General features: G+C 46.1%; 1 protein-coding gene across 1 annotated transcript in view; it reads right to left on the minus strand.

The window, feature by feature from the left end:
• Window positions 1–20,942, minus strand: part of LOC310793729 (microtubule-associated tumor suppressor 1 homolog A-like) — a 76,195-nt gene extending 55,253 nt beyond the window's left edge. The window contains exons 1-5 of the mRNA XM_083655593.1: window positions 20,909–20,942; window positions 13,647–13,890; window positions 5,876–6,106; window positions 747–983; window positions 1–118 (exon numbers count right to left, since the gene is read on the minus strand). The exon at window positions 1–118 is cut by the window's left edge and continues 50 nt beyond it. Coding sequence (XP_083511719.1) covers window positions 1–118; window positions 747–983; window positions 5,876–6,047 — 527 coding nt within the window. The 5' untranslated portion in view covers window positions 6,048–6,106; window positions 13,647–13,890; window positions 20,909–20,942. The remainder of the gene's footprint in view (window positions 119–746; window positions 984–5,875; window positions 6,107–13,646; window positions 13,891–20,908) is intronic.
• Window positions 20,943–21,215: the final 273 nt, after the last annotated feature.

Genomic DNA, 21,215 nt, shown 5'->3' on the forward strand with positions numbered 1-21,215 from the left:
TGTAGAGGATAGTGGGAGGGCTGCTTGGTGGGACTCTGGTTAGCCGCCTTGGCCGGCGTCTGACTGGTGGCCGGTGTCTTGGCTGCAGCGTGGCTGCTGACCGCTGGGACCTTCAGACCTGTGGGAGGAGACATAGTGTAGAAGTCAAAGCTCATGGTGTCGCTTCTCTACTGCGGGGGCTTCATCTGCACTCTGGAGCAGGTCACTGCTCCTTCACCTACTCAAAGACTTGTTCACACTGGGACCAGTCTCACTTACCTGACACTGCCAGACGGGGGCGGTATTAGCGTCAGGTTACAGTCTCACTGGAGCTCAATGATGGCTAATGAAGCTAATGAGGTAGCCCACATGAAACAGCCCTCCTGTGAGCCATCGTTGGTCCCAAACCACAACACAAACGCTACAGAACTTACACACATCGTTATAGTGCCATCAAAACACATCTCACTCTCAACACGAGGAAACAATAGTTATCACAGAATAACTGCTGCTTCACGAGCTGCTAATGAGTCTACTAACTGATTAGAGGATTCAATTGGAAATGCTAATGACTTAAACATTACCTTTGTCTTTGATTGGATCAGCTGATTACAGGGAAACGGTTGTGTATCTGCTACATATTGAAGCTAGGTTTGATCTGGTATCAGCCTTTTATTAAAAATAATAAACATAAACAACAACAACAACAACAACAACTTAATTATTAAAATCAAAAATCAAGACAGTGTTAATCTCCATCTACTCACCTGTAGCAGCCGTCCTGCCTTGCAGGGACATAGCTCTGCTCCTCATGGCTGGGGCCTTTGGATTAGCGTTAGCAGCACTGGGAACGGTGCTGCTGGGAGTGCTGGGGCTGCTAGTAGCTACGCTGCTGGGAATGGGGGGCTTCACTGTGCTCTGGATGCCCACAGGGAGAGTGCTCCGGCTGGGCCGCTCCTCTGGCTTGGTGCCCGCAGCTGCTGGAACTCCTGGAGACGCTGGAGCTGCAGAGGACAGGACAGACAGGACAGAGGAGATCATAAAATACTTTGATAATATAGAGGGCTTTCAGGTGACATGCAGGCAACATGCTGTGAACAGCTGAACCAGTTTCAACCTGATGATGAGCCTGCAGGCCAACAGTTAGCCAACAGCAGAGTAGAGACTTGGGCTACAGAGAAGACTGTGTCACACAGTCTTGTTACCACAATAGTGGTGTGTGGGAGGCCGCTCACACAAAGCTTGGAAAACTATTTGTTAGTGTGTGTGTGTGGGTGGGAGGGGGGTCTACACCAAGCAATTTGGCTGCTGTAATTGCTCTCATTAAACATACACACAAAGTACATCCTTGTTTAACACGTAAGAAGGCACAGCTACACACACTCTCTCTCTCACTCACACACGCAAACACACACACACACACACACACACACACACACAGCGATGTAAAGCAGGGGAAATCTGTAATTAGTCGTTGATTGTAATCATTTGGATGCCGATTATAAATGTGTTTCAGAGCAGGCCAGCATAAACAGTGTTATCTGTCCAGGGGAGGAGCTATCGCTCTGCTTTGACGAATGGGAGGTCCATTATGTAGAGATGAAAGTGTGTGGGTTTTATGAGGTGAGGGTGGGGGATGAAAGGGGATGCTATCTCATCTGTTGGAAGAAATTATTACATGTGCCCCTCCCCCCTTCTCCTCCCCTGTGCTCAGTGTGCTGAGAGATTTCTGAGAAAACATCCTTGTTAAATATTATCAAGGTGTGTGTGTGTGTGTGTGTGTGTGTGTGTGTGTGTGTGTGTGTGTGTGTGTGTGTGTGTGTGTGTGTGTGTGTGTGTGTGTGTGTGTGTGTGTGTGGGGGTGTGTGTGTGTGTGGGGGGGTGTGTGTGTGTGTTGTTGGTGGTGGTGTATTGGTACAGTTGGGTCCATATATATTTGGACATTGGACACAATCTTCATCATTTTGGCTCTGTACACCACCACAATGGACTTGAAATGAAACAATCAAGAGGTGCTTTAACTGCAGACTTCCAGCTTTAACTTGAGGGTATTTACATCCAAATCCGGTGAATGGTGCAGGAATTACATTACAATTTAAGGGACCAAAAATAATTGGACAAACTTAACATAATCATCCAATCGTCCAATGAGTTCTGAAGCATTTGGCTGAATATGCGCAGATAATATTGCCCACGTTCTCACACATATCCAAAAACTGCTGTGGACAGTGTACAATTTAATGGATGTGATGTAATTTGTGCATGAATGACATCACTGGTCCACAACTTAACTCAAATCAACTCTCAATAACGATATGTGAGCGATCATGTGCAAAATAAATCAGCATTGTTTTTTCTGTACAGTGACACCTCTCCTGAAACAACTATATATATAAAGAGCCTAACTATCACCATGGGAACTGGGCATCTTAGATGTAATCTGGTTACCATAACAACGTAGTGATCTATAACAACCAGTCTGATGTGTGTTAGTGTGTGAGAGTGAGGGGAACCTATTCATAGATTTCTGGTGACATCACACAACTGTTGCGGCGCCATCTTCAGGAGCAATTTGAAACAACAAGATGCCCTCTATTTGCTGCGCATTAGGAAATAGAGTGGAACACTAGTGTCAAACAGGAATACCATTCATATAAACGTTAATATCTCAAAAACTATCAACATTGCATCGCTTATATTTTTACATCATGAGTGAGAGCAGAAGTACCTGAAGGGTTTGATCAAATATGTAGTGTTAAAGTTGTGTGAATGTCACCGTTTTCAAATTTGTGAATTTAGTCAAATGTGCAGCCTGTAAAGTCTGGTAGAGTGAATTGGGACATCACACACTCAAGGCTGGCTCCATAGGATTCCATTTTAAAGGTTGAAAAAAGTATCAAACTTAAAAACTACGATAAGACAATAAAGTAGTAAAAGTGGTGACCCGTTTAAAGTTTGAATGGAGTTTGTTTTACAAAGTATGACAGAGTAGCTCAGAGGAGTTCAAGGAGGGTACGGTTTGAACAGTCCTCCCATAGACTTGCATTGTAAAAACAGGCACTAAAAAGTTGTGTGCTGCGCTCGGTCCGCAAGATGGCGGCCACAACAAAAATGTCACGTGACTGAAACCACTGACGGGAGCGATTCACCAATAGGTTGTTTGTAACCACGTGATTCCCGATGACGCTGATGACGTCGCCGGGGGGCAGCGCTTCCAGAGATACTATGGAGAATGGAGAAAAGCGAGTATGCAAGAGGGTTGGATGCCGCTCCACGCTGCAGGTATCGCCAGAAGATTGCAAACATATAGGATATGATCTATATTCACCTTATTCTTGGACCTACGTTTCCCATGATTCTCAGCGGTTGCTGAATTGAATTGAATTGTAAACTTCCTGTTTACATTTTCTTCACTAGCAAGGAACAGCGCCGCTGTCAAAGAGTGGGAACGTTTGGCTTATTTTATCCAAAATGGCTAAAAATAGTAACGTTGTGTGGTTGCATAGCGGCGATATTTTACAAAAACAAGGTGAATGTCAATTCACTCGTACTGTACGGGCTTATTTTAGCCGAAATGGCTAAAAATAGTATGTGGTTGCATAGCGGCCGCTTTTGTTTTGAAGGCTAAACGTCCAAACCGGAACTCTTATTATTTGGTCATTGAACGTAGCTTCAGCGGTCTGTCTCTTTCAAGATTCAAGATATTGTCACTCCGTTGTACAATTATGCACGTGTGAAATTATTGTGCTGGGGGGCTCCATTACAAGACTTAGGTAGGTACAAAGTCACAACAATTATTATGATTATTTTCAGTCTCTTTCGCTATGAACGGTCCTGGGCGGAAACAGGCAACCGGCAGCTGGAAACAGGGAGGGAGGGTGTCATGGAAGCGCCCACGGTCTCGCCAGGAAACTCGTGAATACAATGAAGAGAAGCCATTTTTCCAGCAACTTGTCTGATTTTGCTCGTGCTTTCCTTTATAGCCTGCTGCTGGCTGTCCCCGTGCAGCATGATCATGTGGTTTGCAAACGAGCCAATGGTCAAAGGTCCCGCCCCCTGGCGCCATCTTGACGTGAGGTCACCTGAAAACAACCTATGCGTCCAGCTGACACGTCCCTGCTCTGTTCCTGCATTAGTTCACTCTCCTCCGTGTAACAAAGCAGAGCATTGACCACACAGCGGCTGTAGCCTACAGCCTACAGCCTACTGAGGCTCATCATGTTGTCGTGGTAACCACATGATCTCAATAAGAAGCATCACCACCGCCTCCACACACACACACACACACACACACACACACACACACACACACACACACACACACACACACAATGTTTTTAGGTCAAGAAGATGTTATTAGGTGGGGAAAAGGCATTCAGATCATGTGACACTCAAACCTTGCATTGAACCCTATAGAGAGCCTGAGTGGAACGTCACTTCCTGCTTCAGCACTGTACCAGAGATTTTCATCCGCAATTTATTTTCCCATAGACATTTCGTAAAATGCGTATACAAATAGTTTTACTTGGTCAAACCAAACGGTTCAGATATATTTAGAAACAGGAGAGACCACATAACATTTCACTCAGACCAAAACGTAAAAACAACATCGAAAAAATATTTTCTTTAAACCCGCATTTTTTTAAGTTTCAAGTTCTTTTTAAGTTTTTTTTGGGGTACGTTTTTTGTAATTTTTGTTTTGTTTTAAGTTCAACATTTGAATGTGAAAGCTGAGCGGGCACAGAACGAAAGCAATCGTTCCTCATGTGGAAACGCCCTTAGTCTTCAAATGAGTCCAATAAATATCCTTTAAACAAACCGCTTTCATCTGCAAAACAGCACGAACAACATTCATCATTATTAGGAGCTTTTATGTATGACGCCTACAATATGATTCACACACTCATGTTGCTTTTTACAATTAAGACGGTATTCCACTGACTTTCATCCATGCCTTGATTCATTCTTTACCAGTGAATATTTAACACCAACACTATCATACCAGAGGAAAAAAGGAATACAGAAGAGGAAGCGCCTGTTACTCTAGTAGTCTCTGGTGTGGAATGAGGATCAAAATATGTCGGGTGTGGTTTTAAAACGGACATGGGGAGGGAGGGGGGTTCTTCAACAAAAGGACCAACCCTGGCACTCAATATAAAAACGTAACCACAAAAACGTCTTGATTGTAGTGGCTAGCCCTGAAGAGGACCTACAGTGGTCGACACGTTGCAGTTTTTATGATTTAGCCAGTCAAATAAAGGCTTGTTATACAGTTCCTTCCTCGTGGTTATATTGTTATGTTTGGAGTGTCTGGATTGTCCTTTTGTTTGTAGCACTATCCTAACCTAATTTTGTTCACACACACCCAGACTCTTAGGGAATACATAAAGCCAGCACAAAAAGCAGAGCAGAGGCACTGCCTAGAGTCCACATGTCATCTGCTGCACACAATGTTGATTAGGAAAACACACACAACCTGTCTGTGTTCATCCACCATGACCACATGTGCTCCTTGACCCCCATAGAGGAGGAAGGGATACTGCCCACACACACACACGCACACACACACACACACACACACACACACACATTCTCAGATTCCCAAGGGCGAGCACTGCTGTGGTGATGAATTGTGTGTGTGTGTGTGTGTGTGTGTGTGTGTGTGAGAGAGAGAAAGAGAGGGAGGGAGGGAGAGAGTGAGGGAGAGGGAAAGAGAGAGAAGGAGGGAGAGAGAGAGAGAGAAGAGAGACAGATTGACTAGATTTCACTCTAATTGCCTGTTTGTGTATAAGTATCTTTATGGATGTGAATACACAATGTTAATGTTATATATGATATGTGTGTACATGCCTCACACACACACACACACACACACACACACACACACACGCCTCACCGTTGCTCGTTGCCACATTGCTCTCGCTGGTGTTGCTTCCCAGTGACGAGGAGCTGAGGCTTGTGGGTAATCCCTTGACGGGAAGTTTGGATGCAGCGGGTGCCACGGGTCGTCCGGCTGGCCCTGATCCCGCCGCCAACTGATTGGCTGTCGGTTTGGAGTGGGAGGTCATGGAGCCCGGGGCAGCCAATCCGGACACTCGCTCGGCAGTGGCGCGAGGTTTGGGAATACCTGTGTGTGTGTGTGTGAATAAGAGAGAGAGAGAGATTTTTTTAAGCACACATTAAAACATAGAAATACTGAAAGTTAGCAAGTTTAGCGAAAAAACAACAACAAGATGTGCAGAGTAGGGGGCTAGAGACCCGCAAGGGCCTATACGAGGCCTATACGAGGCCTCTACTCGTGAAGAACTAAAACAACATAAGTAGAAACAAAATCAACAAGTATGAAATAGAATAAACATTTCAATGGGAAAAGAAAGAAAAAATCAAAAGAGAAAACACTGCTCTCAACAGGAACAGCTGCTCATTAAGAAGATCAAAGGAAGAAAAGAGGAGAGCTCACCAAGCTGATGCAGAAACGAGACGGGTAATCCATGAAAGTGTTCCCCAAGACAAGCTACTGAAAGATCTTCCTATTCCACCTATAGAGAGGATGTAGTCCTACTGTGGATGCATGAAGCTATAGCCTAATTGGGGAGTTGAAGATAATTTAAAGAGCGCTTCAGCTGTACACCGCACATGCGCTCTATGTTGCGTATGCCTGGCGGCCATGTTCACAAAGTAATTCCAGCTATTTACCTTTAAAAAAAGATAATTTCTCCGCATTTGAATTAATATTTCATCGTGTGATGAGTACCCGAAGCACAACATGTATGTTGGCGCTATTAGATGTGTTTTTGGTTATTTTGAACGGGTGTACCATTGGCATCCATTATATGGCAATACTTACTACCGACTTCTGACTGACTGCTGGTGGCCTACATGATAACCTCTGACTGGCTGCTGGTGGCCTACATGATGAACTCTGACTGACTGCTGGTGGCCTACATGATAACCTCTGACTGACTGCTGGTGGCCTACATGATAACCTCTGACTGACTGCTGGTGGCCTACATGATAACCTCTGACTGACTGCTGGTGGCCTACATGATAACCTCTGACTGACTGCTGGTGGCCTACATGATGAACTCTGACTGACTGCTGGTGGCCTACATGATAACCTCTGACTGACTGCTGGTGGCCTACATGATAACCTCTGACTGACTGCTGGTGGCCTACATGATAACCTCTGACTGACTGCTGGTGGCCTACATGATAACCTCTGACTGACTGCTGGTGGCCTACATGATGAACTCTGACTGACTGCTGGTGGCCTACATGATAACCTCTGACTGACTGCTGGTGGCCTACATGATAACCTCTAACTGACTGCTGGTGGCCTACATAATAACCTCTAACTGACTGCTGGTGGCCTACATGATAACCTCTGACTGACTGCTGGTGGCCTACATGATAACCTCTGACTGACTGCTGGTGGCCTACATGATAACCTCTGACTGACTGCTGGTGGCCTACAACCTCTGACTGACTGCTGGTGGCCTACATGATAACCTCTGACTGACTGCTGGTGGCCTACATGATGAACTCTGACTGACTGCTGGTGGCCTACATGATAACCTCTGACTGACTGCTGGTGGCCTACAACCTCTGACTGACTGCTGGTGGCCTACATGATGAACTCTGACTGACTGCTGGTGGCCTACAACCTCTGACTGACTGCTGGTGGCCTACATGATAACCTCTGACTGACTGCTGGTGGCCTACATGATAACCTCTGACTGACTGCTGGTGGCCTACATGATGAACTCTGACTGACTGCTGGTGGCCTACATGATGAACTCTGACTGACTGCTGGTGGCCTACATGATGAACTCTGACTGACTGCTGGTTGCCTACATGATAACCTCTGACTGACTGCTGGTGGCCTACATGATGAACTCTGACTGACTGCTGGTGGCCTACATGATGAACTCTGACTGACTGCTGGTGGCCTACATGATAACCTCTGACTGACTGCTGGTGGCCTACATGATAACCTCTAACTGACTGCTGGTGGCCTACATGATGAACTCTGACTGACTGCTGGTGGCCTACATGATAACCTCTGACTGACTGCTGGTGGCCTACATGATGAACTCTGACTGACTGCTGGTGGCCTACATGATAACCTCTGACTGACTGCTGGTGGCCTACATGATGAACTCTGACTGACTGCTGGTGGCCTACATGATAACCTCTAACTGACTGCTGGTGGCCTACATGATGAACTCTGTGAGACAGAGCGCATACAAGAGAGAGAGATAGAAAGACCGTCTCAAAGAGAGGGAGAAAGGTTTACATCTGTTCTCCAACCCCATTAACACACACACACACACACACACACACACACACACACACACACACACACACACAGCTGGTCAGACGAAGGTACTGCACCAGCAGACGTCGTGAAGTGACTGAAGCCAGCAGGAAACATCTGGTTTCACTTGTTTTCAGTTGTGGTGAGGAGCCAGCGTAGGAAATCAACTGGATTGTGTTACAGACAGAAATGTTAGGTAAGAGATGGCTCCCTATGGCTCTGCCTCGTGCTCACTGTTGATACAAACACACACACGTTTGTATTGCTGCACTTGACAACATCTTCCACTGACCACATTCAATGTGTAATCGTTAAGCCCTACCTAAACCTAATTCTAGTTTTAACAATAAACTCAAGGCCTAATCCTAATCTAATTTTAAAGGAATACAGCAAGTTGTGGGGAGACAGTAACGTTAGTCAGGTTACCCCGTTAAGCGATGAAAACAAAGACACCAAAATCAACCCTATAGCATACCCTCAGTAGATTGTTACCTCAAGTGCTCCATGCTAACATGTTAGTAGCATACACTACTGTATGTTGGCTGATAGTAAGCCACCCGCATTATCCAAAGAAGAAGTGAAACACAACTCAATATATCAATATATCATATTCATCTGCTATGCAGTGATTTTCTATCACAGTCTCCTATCACTCACCTAGCATAGTGTATACTAAAGTGTTAGTGGAGCCTACACCCGTCCAGATCGCCTCGCTCCTCCACCGCTACGTGGGCTCAAAAGTCGTCCCGATCGTGACTCTTCTCGTTCCTCGCCCCTCAATGGTGGAATGAGCTCCCCCCTTCGGTCAGAACGGCCGAATCACTGCCAATCTTTCGGCGGAGACTAAAAACTCACCTTTTCAGGCTACACCTGGGCCCTTCTTGAACTAACATCTTTAAAAAAAAAATATAATAATAATAATACTAATGCTCCATGTTAAACTACTAATGCTACATGTTACTTATTCCTTCTCTAACTACTTCCTACATGGTGCTAGTCTATCAAAATACATTAGCTGTCATTGATTGTGTTGCATAGTGGTTTTCTGTACTGTTGACTAATTGTGATATTGTAAGTCGCTTTGGACAAAAGCGTCTGCTAAGGGACCGTTCGTTATTTAGGGAAGGGTCCACTGGAGGAAAATAGGGGAGGGTAATTTTGTTTTAAATTTAGTCTGAGGGAGGGTACACTCTCTTTAATTTGAGTCCAGGGGAGGGGTATACAATGTTGATTCGATAAAAAATATATAAACTTTTTTTGTGTGTGTAATGTTTGCTTTTCGGACTTCAACAACTACTGAGTTGCTTCATTTACACCCCTCCTGTCCAAACTGTTTGGTATGTCCCGGTGCATTGTTTCTCTTTGGCAGTCCTATCTGTCAATCTTTGTGCTTGGCCTATCCAGACAGTGGGCGTGTACAGTATCTGGCGAATCGGTGGCGCTTTTCTGGTGATAATATGGAAGTACAATAACCCACTGGAACAAAGTCGAGCAAACAAACAGACATGGCATCACAAAATATATATGGGCTCTATGCGCAGATAAGTCGTCTTAGGAAGTCGAGTTACGGCTCACTCATCTCCTAAATTACGTTAAGTCTACAAGGGGTATTTATACCACCAGGATGACATATATGTTTCACATAGGGTTGTGTTTTTACGCACAATAATAGAACCGGCGAACTTTTTTTCCATCAGTCATTGACCGCTATTTAAACACAAATATTGATATGCACAGACTGAAGATTGTTTCACAAGCGAAAATAGCATTATGTAGCGACCGGAGGAGGCGGTCACTCTGATTGGTGACAGTTCTAAGCAGTGCAAAGGATTATGGGAGTTCCATGTTCTTGTGGGAAGCTGTTACTGTACTGTTAAAAACGTGGTTTAGTGATGTTGTGCTCATGTTTTGATTGCATTATGTGGTATGGCAATGTTTGTGTGGCCAGGATATGTTTAGTTTTACTATCAATGTAGCCACCATGACTGAGACTGTTAGTGTGTTCGATCACCTCTGGCCGGAGTTTCTGCAAATGTTAGGTTAAAAGTAAGATATCTGTGTCAGTCTGCATTCTTCCACGCAAGCTCGCCACAATATTGTTTGGGGAGGGTCAATTATATTTTTCAAATCGCTTCGGGAGGGTGAAGGAAAAATGTATTTTGATCAGGGAAGGGGCACAGCTTTTTATTTCAGAGCACACCAAATCCCTCCAGTGACCCCCTTTCTAAATAACGAGCGGTCCCTAAATGACTGTAATGTAAATGTAATGAACGTGTATACCAGGGACACACGGATCAGAATTTACTTACGAGAGCACATACTAGCCTACCTAATCTACGGAACACACACACACACACACACACACACACACACACACACACAATCAAAATAAAGCTAAAAACAAAAGAAAGCACAGGGATTTGCCAAACCTGTGACAGGAGTCGGACACTGGATTATCCTACTAATTACTCCTATCAAGTGAGGGCCCAAATCAATACGTCCCAATGCAGACGCACACACAAAGGCGTCCATTGATGATGGCGACCTCAGACAGAGGTCAAGAGTCGTCCCATTTGTTCCTGTGCATCAGTGAAGGAGACAGACAAGCTATTGTCCATCAGAATGTGACCTTTATAAGGAGAAAGATCTGCTTTTACACACAACACATTTACTCCATGCACAAACACACAACACATTTACTCGACGCACAAACACACAACACATTTACTCCACACACAAACACACAACACATTTACTCCATGCACAAACACACAACACATTTACTCCACGCACAAACACACAACACATTTACGCTATGCACAAACACACAACACATTTACTCCACACACAAACACACAACACATTTACTCCACACACAAACACACAACACATTTACTCCACACACAAACACACAACACATTTACTCCACACACAAACACAACACATTTACTCCATGCACAAACACACAACACATTTACTCCACACACAACACATTTACTCTATGCACAAACACACAACACATTTACTCCACACACAAACACACAACACATTTACTCCACACACAAACACACAACACATTTACTCCACACACAAACACACAAGACATTTACTCTATGCACAAACACACAACACATTTACTCCACACACAAACACACAACACATTTACTCCACACACAAACACACAACACATTTACTCCACACACAAACACAACACATTTACTCCATGCACAAACACACAACACATTTACTCCACACACAACACATTTACTCTATGCACAAACACACAACACATTTACTCTATGCACAAACACACAACACATTTACTCTATGCACAAACACACAACACATTTACTCCACGCACAAACACACATTATGCAGATAGACATTTTCCGCTATGCAAAATGACACACTGCTGCTCCGTGATTATGGAAAACAAGGGTTGAGTTACACACACACACACACACACACACACACACACACACACACACACACACACACACACACACACACACACAGGAGTGGAATTACAGGTCACTGGACACCAGACACAGGAACACCATGTTTAAGTTGAGACAATGTCCCATCGTGGGCATACACTATGTTTGACTGTCACACCGCACACACACTGGAGGCTATGATGACAGGATGTGACCGACATGACGCCAGCGGACCTCTCCATTTCACCATACGACACACACCGCTTTGTATGACACACATGCACACACGGACACACACACACACATGCACGGAGACACACACACACACGCACACACACACACACACACACACACACGCACGCACACACACGCACACACACACACACACACACACACACACACACGCACACGCACAGCGACAGACACACGCACACAGCGACAGACAGGGAACAAATACAGAGCCGGAATTCCCTGGGGGAAAAGGGAGGGAAGACCCTGAAAGAGAGGAGAGAAAGGAGAGAGCTACAAAGGGGATGACAGCCGACGCAAAGAGAGAAAAGGAAAGAATGATTTATGAAGAGAGAGAAAACAGTGTTGCCCACATGTGTTCGTTCACTTCCCCTGACCATGAACCAGGAGGGAGGAAGAGGAGGGGAGTAGTGGCTACTTAAAGAGGAAGAGGAGGGAAGTAGTGGCTACTTAAAGAGGAAGAGGAGGGGAGTAGTGCCGGCACTTACTTAAAGGGCTGGCTTACTATGCACTTTAAGTCACTTTTATTTACTGGCATTGCACATCATTTTTCTACAGTATGGAATTATCTATTATCAACAATCTCCATAGGTACAGGATCTTGGGAGTGGGTCTTTTTCAACTGTTTACTGTGTGCTGCATTTAAGCTACTGGACGCCTACATTTCCTTCAGGAGCAAAAGTATCTCTCTCTCTCTCTCCATCTATCTATGTATCTATGTATCTACAGTATCTATCTATGTATCTATCTATCTATGTATCTATGTATCTATGTATCTATCCATCTATCTATGCACGCACAGTCCAAGTGTCCTACTGCGCTTAAATGCAACAGTATCAGAGAGAAAGCCAGACAACTTTAAAGAGAAAACAAGAGAGAGATGCTCTTATGCAACACTGCAGCTGAACACACACACACACACACACACACACACACACACACACACACACACACACACACACACACACACACACACACACACACAGCACATGCCCGTCCGTCAACAACTTGCTCACTGTAAGTGTGGAACTTACACAGCACAGTGTGCAGCGTCGGGACATGTGAGGTTGTGTGTGTGTGTGTGTGTGTGTGTGTGTGTGTGCGTGCGTGTACGTGCATGTGTGTTGTAGTGGAATGTGGAAGGCATTTTAACTCGCAGCTCTGCCGTGTCAGCCTGCTCATTTCCTGAGTCTGCTCCAGAGACGCACCATAGTTTCTCTCTCTCTCTCTCTCTCTCTCTCACACACACACGCACGCACGTGCACAGTGTGCACGCACACACACACACACACACACACACACACACACACACACACACGGTAAACAAGCTGCACATGCATCTGTGCCTGGCAGATACACACATCTGTGAAGGGACACGCAGAAGTGAGCTAAAGTAACAGAGAGAGGGGGAGAGAGAGAGAGAGAGTGAGAGACATTGAAGTCTAACACTAACACTTGAGAAGTGTGTAGCCATACATGCCATGTGGCTGCATGCAGCATGCCTTCCTGTGTTTACATGTCAGTTTTCACATGCTCTATATGCCTGTACTGATACATGTCAGTTTGCACACGCTCTATACGCCTGTACTGAAATAGATCATGCCTGTGTGTCTGTCTATAGAAATGAGACAAGACTGACAGAATGAGAGACTATATTTACTCACCCTGGCTTTGACTTTGTCTCAGTCTCGTTGGAGAGCCACCCCCGGTGCTCACTCCGTCCTTCCCTGATGTGGAGCCATCGTTCTGGGCTTGCCTGGGTCCGGGGCTACCCTGTCCTAGCGGTCCGGTCCCTAAGCCTGGAGGTGAAGCGGGTCCCGAGGCGCAGCTCGCTCCCAAGGTCCCCCTGTCGCCTCTGGCTCCTTTGCCCGGTGGCCTGGCATTGGGCCCCAGCTTGGAGGAGACTTTCTGTAGGAAGAGCTGGCGTTTAGTGACGGCGTCCCAGCCGAGGGGCCCCAACTCGGAGCTGCGCACCGAGACCATGGTGTTAGCCATTCCCCGAGTCAGAAATGTGGAGTGGGGAAAGGCGAGGGGGAAGCGGTGAAGGAACAGAGGGAGGAGTGTGAGAGAGGGAGAGTGTGTTGAGACAGAGGGGGAGGAGGAAGAGAGAGAGAGAGAGAAGGAAAGAGAGGGAGGAGGGAAGATTGGGAGTGTACTGCAACCAGAAGAGTCTGGGCAAAGAAAAAAATGTTGCATTGTGTTCTACATTCCCCTTGAGAGTCAATCCCACCACAGCACACCACCAGCCCTCTCTCCCACCACACCAGCAGCCCTCTCTCCCTCTCTCTATAAACACTAGCACACATGGAGTGAGTTTGTGGACAAGGGCCTGGCGTCTGTCTCAGTCTTTTCAGGGAAAAGACTCAACTTTTACAAAGCGTTCTCGCCTATGAGCTCAGCTACTTGTGTTAGGCGAGCAGGCAGAGACTCGACAAAGTAACGGCAACGATGTGTCATCGGTCAAACTTGTTCTGGTTTTTGGAACCAATTCAAGATGGATTTCCCCCCTTCCCCGCCGAGTTTAAGGAACGTTTTCCTCGACAGCACGTTGAAAAAATCCATTCGACCTGCGTTAACGCCGCACATTCCCAGACGGTTTCTGGACTTGATGCGCTCATGCTGCCATTCAACAACACTCACCTTGACCTGCACCTCCTCACCCTGCACACCGCAGCAAACGCAGTGCTTTGCAGAAAAGGTGAAACACGTCAGGGGTGTTCTTGTATCTACTGTAAGAAACACTTCAGGAGTGTTCTTGTATCTACTGTAAGAAACACTTCAGGAGTGTTCTTGTATCTACTGTAAGAAACACTTGAGGAGTGTTCTTGTATCTACTGTAAGAAACACTTCAGGAGTGTTCTTGTATCTACTGTAAGAAACACTTGAGGAGTGTTCTTGTATCTACTGTAAGAAACACTTCAGGAGTGTTCTTGTATCTACTGTAAGAAACACTTCAGGAGTGTTCTTGTATCTACTGTAAGAAACACTTCAGGAGTGTTCTTGTATCTACTGTAAGAAACACTTCAGGAGTGTTCTTGTATCTACTGTAAGAAACACTTCAGGAGTGTTCTTGTATCTACTGTAAGAAACACTTGAGGAGTGTTCTTGTATCTACTGTAAGAAACACTTCAGGAGTGTTCTTGTATCTACTGTAAGAAACACTTGAGGAGTGTTCTTGTATCTACTGTAAGAAACACTTCAGGAGTGTTCTTGTATCTACTGTAAGAAACACTTGAGGAGTGTTCTTGTATCTACTGTAAGAAACACTTCAGGAGTGTTCTTGTATCTACTGTAAGAAACACTTCAGGAGTGTTCTTGTATCTACTGTAAGAAACACTTGAGGAGTGTTCTTGTATCTACTGTAAGAAACACTTCAGGAGTGTTCTTGTATCTACTGTAAGAAAAGCTTCAGGAGTGTTCTTGTATCTACTGTAAGAAACACTTGAGGAGTGTTCTTGTATCTACTGTAAGAAAAGCTTCAGGAGTGTTCTTGTATCTACTGTAAGAAAAGCTTCAGGAGTGTTCTTGTATCTACTGTAAGAAACACTTCAGGAGTGTTCTTGTATCTACTGTAAGAAACACTTGAGGAGTGTTCTTGTATCTACTGTAAGAAACACTTCAGGAGTGTTCTTGTAGCTACTGTAAGAAACACTTCAGGAATGTTCTTGTATCTACTGTAAGAAACTTTTTTTTATTTTTATTTTTTTATTATGCTATTACAGATACAGGCTTCATGAACAACATTCAGAGAGCCTAGCATTGATCTGCAGCTACTCATACATATATGTGAGACTGATGAAGTATGATAAATAGAAGTTGTTGAGTTTTTTTTGTTGAGTGCTGAGGAGGTGCTTGTTCAGTCTCTTCTTGAAGGCATCAACACTGCTTGATGTAATGTCTCCAACAACCACGGGGGGAAGGCTGTTCCATGTTGCTATGGCAGAGTGGAGAAAGCTCCTGTCCAGGCATTTGGTGTTTGCCCTGGGCAGTGACAGGGCATGGTTGGGTGGGAGCCTCCGGGTGGTTCGACCTGGGACATGAGCGGGGGGTAGCAGCGCTTTCAGGTCTGCCGGGCACTTGGTAGTGTGCATTTTGAAAATAACAGTTGTTGCAGCAACTGTTCTGCGACGCCTCAACTTGGTGATGGCAAAATCCTTATGGGCAGAGTCCTCATCCACACCTATGATTTTAATTGCCTTTTTCTGGATATTATCCAGCTGCCTGAGAGTTGTTTCAGGAGTGTTCTTGTAGCTACTCAGTAGCTACAAGAACACTCCTGAAGTGTTTATTACAGTAACTGAAACACTTCCGGAGTGTTCTTGTAGCTACCGTAAGAAAAGCTTCAGGGCTGTTCTTGTAGCTACCGTAAGAAAAGCTTCAGGGCTGTTCTTGGAGCTAATAGCCTCCTTGACATTTCAGCCAAGACAAAAGGCTGAGCCCGAGGATTACTGTAGCATGCATACCAATAACACACAGTCAATCATGTGTTGACAAGCTACAGTAGCTGGCAGGTCAACTGGGCCATGCTTGACAAGATGAAATGTCACAGGATGGCAGCAGAGACATTCTCAAAGTAGAAGTACTGTACATCACGGACATCAAACATGCAGAGATTAGGCTTGCCGAGGTAGTCTGTACTACCCATGTTACACAGTGGTCGGGCATGTTACACAGCATGTTACACAGTGGTCGGGGCATGTTACACAGCATGTTACACAGTGGTCGGGCACAATGATATGACTTACCCACCGACACGCCATTTCTTTTTTTAAGAGGTGCAGCCGCTTCTATAAGTGACTTTGTGTGTCCATTATGGCCGAGATGTGCGCACGGGATTTGAGCAGTGCGTTGAGAAGAGCACAGGAGATGTAGCCTAGGCCCCTCCCCTCCGGTCAAACGTGTGCGCACACACACACACACACACACGCGCGCATGCACGCACGCACATACAGTGCCGGGGAGAAGGGGGTGAGGGGAGAAGGGTCCTACCTGTGCAAACCTGCACCACTTACTTCAACACCTGGGTGGATTTTCTTTTATAGAAATAAAACCATTTGGTTCATTTTGGTGTATCAGCTGTTGCCTGCTCTGCCCGCAGCAGCAGCAGCAGTCAGAGTCTCAGTCGAAGCACAGAGGAGCTGTGTTAGAGACTTCCGGTCGGGCTCGTGTGGAGAGCAGGTCTCTCGGGGGTTTGCGGACTACCTGCAAGTAGGTTCAGAGAACCAACCTTGACGGCTGCGTCAGACCAGAGCAGCTGAATGAAGAATCTGGACCGTCAGGACAGCTGAGGAGCTTGTGTTATCTTCAAAAAAGCAAACGAACAAGAAAAACAGAACGAGGAAAAAACATACTGAGTCGATGAATTTCTTCTCTTGTAAAATGTCCGTGTGGTCACAAGTTCATGAACCTGGTGGGATCATCTCCTCACCGTGACATCCCTCGCTGAGATGCAGATGATGGTAGACTGAGGTGGATTCTACATGTTAAATGGTCCACCTCGTGGCACACGTGCAACATATTGAGCCACTATAGACGAGGATATCGTAACACTGTACGATGTTCTGTACGACGTACAGTACAGTATTCAGAGGATATCGTAACACTGTACGATGTTCTGTACGACGTACAGTACAGTATTCAGAGGATATCGTAACACTGTACGATGTTCTGTATGACGTACAGTATTCATCAAGGATGGGATTGACCCGGACTCACGGCCTTTACAGAATCAAGCCTGAAGGGGGGAAATCTAGAAGCAGCTTGGCCCACATAAGACACTATATGTACTGTACTGTACAGCATGTAACACATGATGACCTGTTTTAAACACACCCTGTGCAGCTGAGACACAGAGACAGGCCTTCAGGCGGGCTGAGAGAGAATATGCTGGGACAGGTTTTCAAACCTGTCACTTGACTGGATCTTTAAACACACATACCAAACAGCATCCACATACCACTCCCTGTGTTCAAAACACCACGCATGATACACATCACTGTCAGAAGAGATATGTTGCCTTTGTTTCTCCTACGTATGTTATGTGACGGCTGATCAACAGCTCGTCTTAAGACATCAGCCAACTAAAGCTCACGCTCTTTGTTGGATGACAAAAGGCAGATTTGGGTCAGTCCATTATTCCGATATCAGGCTTTTAGGGCAAGGCCACTTTGTCCTTCGATAAATACAATTTTATTGGGGCGACGTGGCCAGTATGTATAGCACCAAGGCCAAAACCAATGGTTCTTAAAATCCTGAACAAAATAAAGATCCTAATATATAAATGAAGTGAGTGTGTTATACAGCACATGTAAGATGAGACGGCTCAGACTGCAAAGTTAGTTACATGTCCAGTAACACATAACGGTTTAAAACTCTCGTAACTCGTAACGGGACAAGCCCCGTCTTTTATTGTCACACGAACACCACAACAACACATGCATGCGGCCACAACACACTCATGCTGACGGTGGCCGGTGAAAAGTGTCCTCTGCATTTAACCCATCCAGGCATGTCCTTTCCTCCGGGGGGCAGGCCAGGAGCAGTGGTCGCTTTCTCGTACAGCGCCCGGGGACCAACTTCGGATGTTGTCGTCACTGGTAGGATGACGATGATGATCTGATCTTCTGCATGTTTTTAGTGTGGGGGTTATATACGGAGGAACCCCCTGGGGGAGCACGGGGAGAACATGCAAACTCCACACAGAGAGAGAGGCCCTTACGACGAGATACCCCACCTGGGCAGTGGGCACTGAAGATATGAGGGGGAACACAACCACAGCGCCCACAGTGTCCCAGGCGAGAATCGAACTCAGGACCTTCTGACTGTGAGGCGACAGCTCTACCACTGAGCCACCATGCTTACGATGTAACCCAGGTCATTTTTGGTAGCTACAAATGAGATGTTCCCTAAATGCCTCACAGCGTCTGCCTATCGGTAGACGTTACAATTTAATTTACCGATGTTCCTTGCAGGAGTGGGACAAATCTCTCAGTATAGTTGATGTCCAGCGTGATGACACACACGTGATGAGACACTGCGAAACGAGTTTTAAATGAGCAAATCTGCAACTGTCTTTTAAGGGCATAATGGCCAGTTCAAAACGGGACATATTACACGGATAGTTAATTTTAGAATGGGCATTACAGCCACACTCTGGGGTATCCACGGCACTGGCCTTTAGGATGGGCATTACAGCCACACTCCGGGGTATCCACGGCACTGGCCTTTAGGATGGGCATTACAGCCACACTCCGGGGTATCCACGGCACTGGCCTTTAGGATGGGCATTACAGCCACACTCCAGGGTATCCACGGCACTGGCCTTTAGGATGGGCATTACAGCCACACTCCAGGGTATCCACGGCACTGGCCTTTAGGATGGGCATTACAGCCACACTCCAGGGTATCCACGGCACTGGCCTTTAGGATGGGCATTACAGCCACACTCCGGGGTATCCACGGCACTGGCCTTTAGGATGGGCATTACAGCCACACTCCAGGGTATCCACGGCACTGGCCTTTAGGATGGGCATTACAGCCACACTCCAGGGTATCCACGGCACTGGCCTTTAGGATGGGCATTACAGCCACACTCCAGGGTATCCACGGCACTGGCCTTTAGGATGGGCATTACAGCCACACTACGGGGTATCCATGGCACTGGCCTTTAGGATGGGCATTACAGCCACACTCCAGGGTATCCACGGCACTGGCCTTTAGGATGGGCATTACAGCCACACTACGGGGTATCCACGGCACTGGCCTTTAGGATGGGCATTACAGCCACACTACGGGGTATCCACGGCACTGGCCTTTAGGATGGGCATTACAGCCACACTACGGGGTATCCACAGCACTGGCCTTTAGGATGGGCATTACAGCCACACTACGGGGTATCCACGGCACTGGCCTTTAGGATGGGCATTACAGCCACACTCCAGGGTATCCACGGCACTGGCCTTTAGGATGGGCATTACAGCCACACTACGGGGTATCCACGGCACTGGGCTTTAGGATGGGCATTACAGCCACACTCCAGGGTATCCATGGCACTGCCCTTATGGCCTTGGTATAACTCCTGCCCTGCGATATGTTAGTCTTGAAGTGTACCTGGCATATGTCACATCCACCTGCCTTTGACCTGTCATTGTTCCCCTGCTTGAACTTAAAGCGGCAGTGTGGCATTTTAAACAACTTCAGTGGAATGTACACAATGTATAAACCATAGCAACATAGCAGAGAGAAGAATGCAATGACCCTTGTTTGTGTGCTGCTGTGATTGGCTAGTTACGTTCTAGCTAAGCCTGATCGGTTGTTTTGGTTCAGACCGCCAAATTAAATTACAATAAAATAATACCAGCTTTAAAAGACATTCTCAAAGGTTTTGCTACAACCTGAACTCATACCAAGTAATAACCACACTTGAGATGATCTACGACTTTCATAATTGATTAACCATCGATTTCTTTGTGATATTGATCCCCAAATGGGGAATTTCTCCTTTTCTTGCCCCTTCCACAGGTCAGGCTGAGCAACAGAATAGCACCAGCTAGCTGGACGGGATTTAGAGTCTTGCTCAAGCCAGGACACTTCAGCAGGACAAATGCTTTTACTTCTACTGGATGGACCTAATGCAACAGATATCTATTGATAAATGTTTATGTTACAAAACCTGAATCTCAAGCTAGATCCATGTCTCTGTCCTCCTCTCTGACATTTGTTTGCTACACAACAGCATTTGTGTGTGTATCCCTTTAAGACCGCAAAACGTGGTTCGCGGTCTTAAAGGGATACGCACACAAATGAGGGATATACACACAAATGCTGCATCAGGTATCAATGGGTTACACACAGCAACTGTAACTCAACATGTTGGCCTGAAAGCAGCAGAGCTCATTTAAAACACACACAGGCAAACAACACTCACCGTGCGAGGATTCCTTGGTTTCCTCACAGCAGCCTCGGTCATTAAGCCCTCTCGAGAAGTGCCCTCCTTAGTAGCGTCCCTACGGTCCTTCACAGGCTCCTCAGAAGCTCCTTCATTTGGACCTTTTGCACCACCTCCTGTAGCCGTGCCCCCTTCCCCTGCTCCATCTACACCCGGCATGTCATGGACAGCCTTTCTGGGTGTGTCCAGGGGTCCTTCCTCAGCCACTTCTGACCCTAGAGAGCTTGTGGAAGTAGAACGTGTCCCATTAATGACCACATGCTTCCTCTTTGGCTCTGACTGGGCA

This window comes from Poromitra crassiceps (assembly GCF_964638095.1).
Source record: "Poromitra crassiceps genome assembly, chromosome: 19".
Lineage (NCBI taxonomy): Eukaryota > Metazoa > Chordata > Actinopteri > Beryciformes > Melamphaidae > Poromitra > Poromitra crassiceps.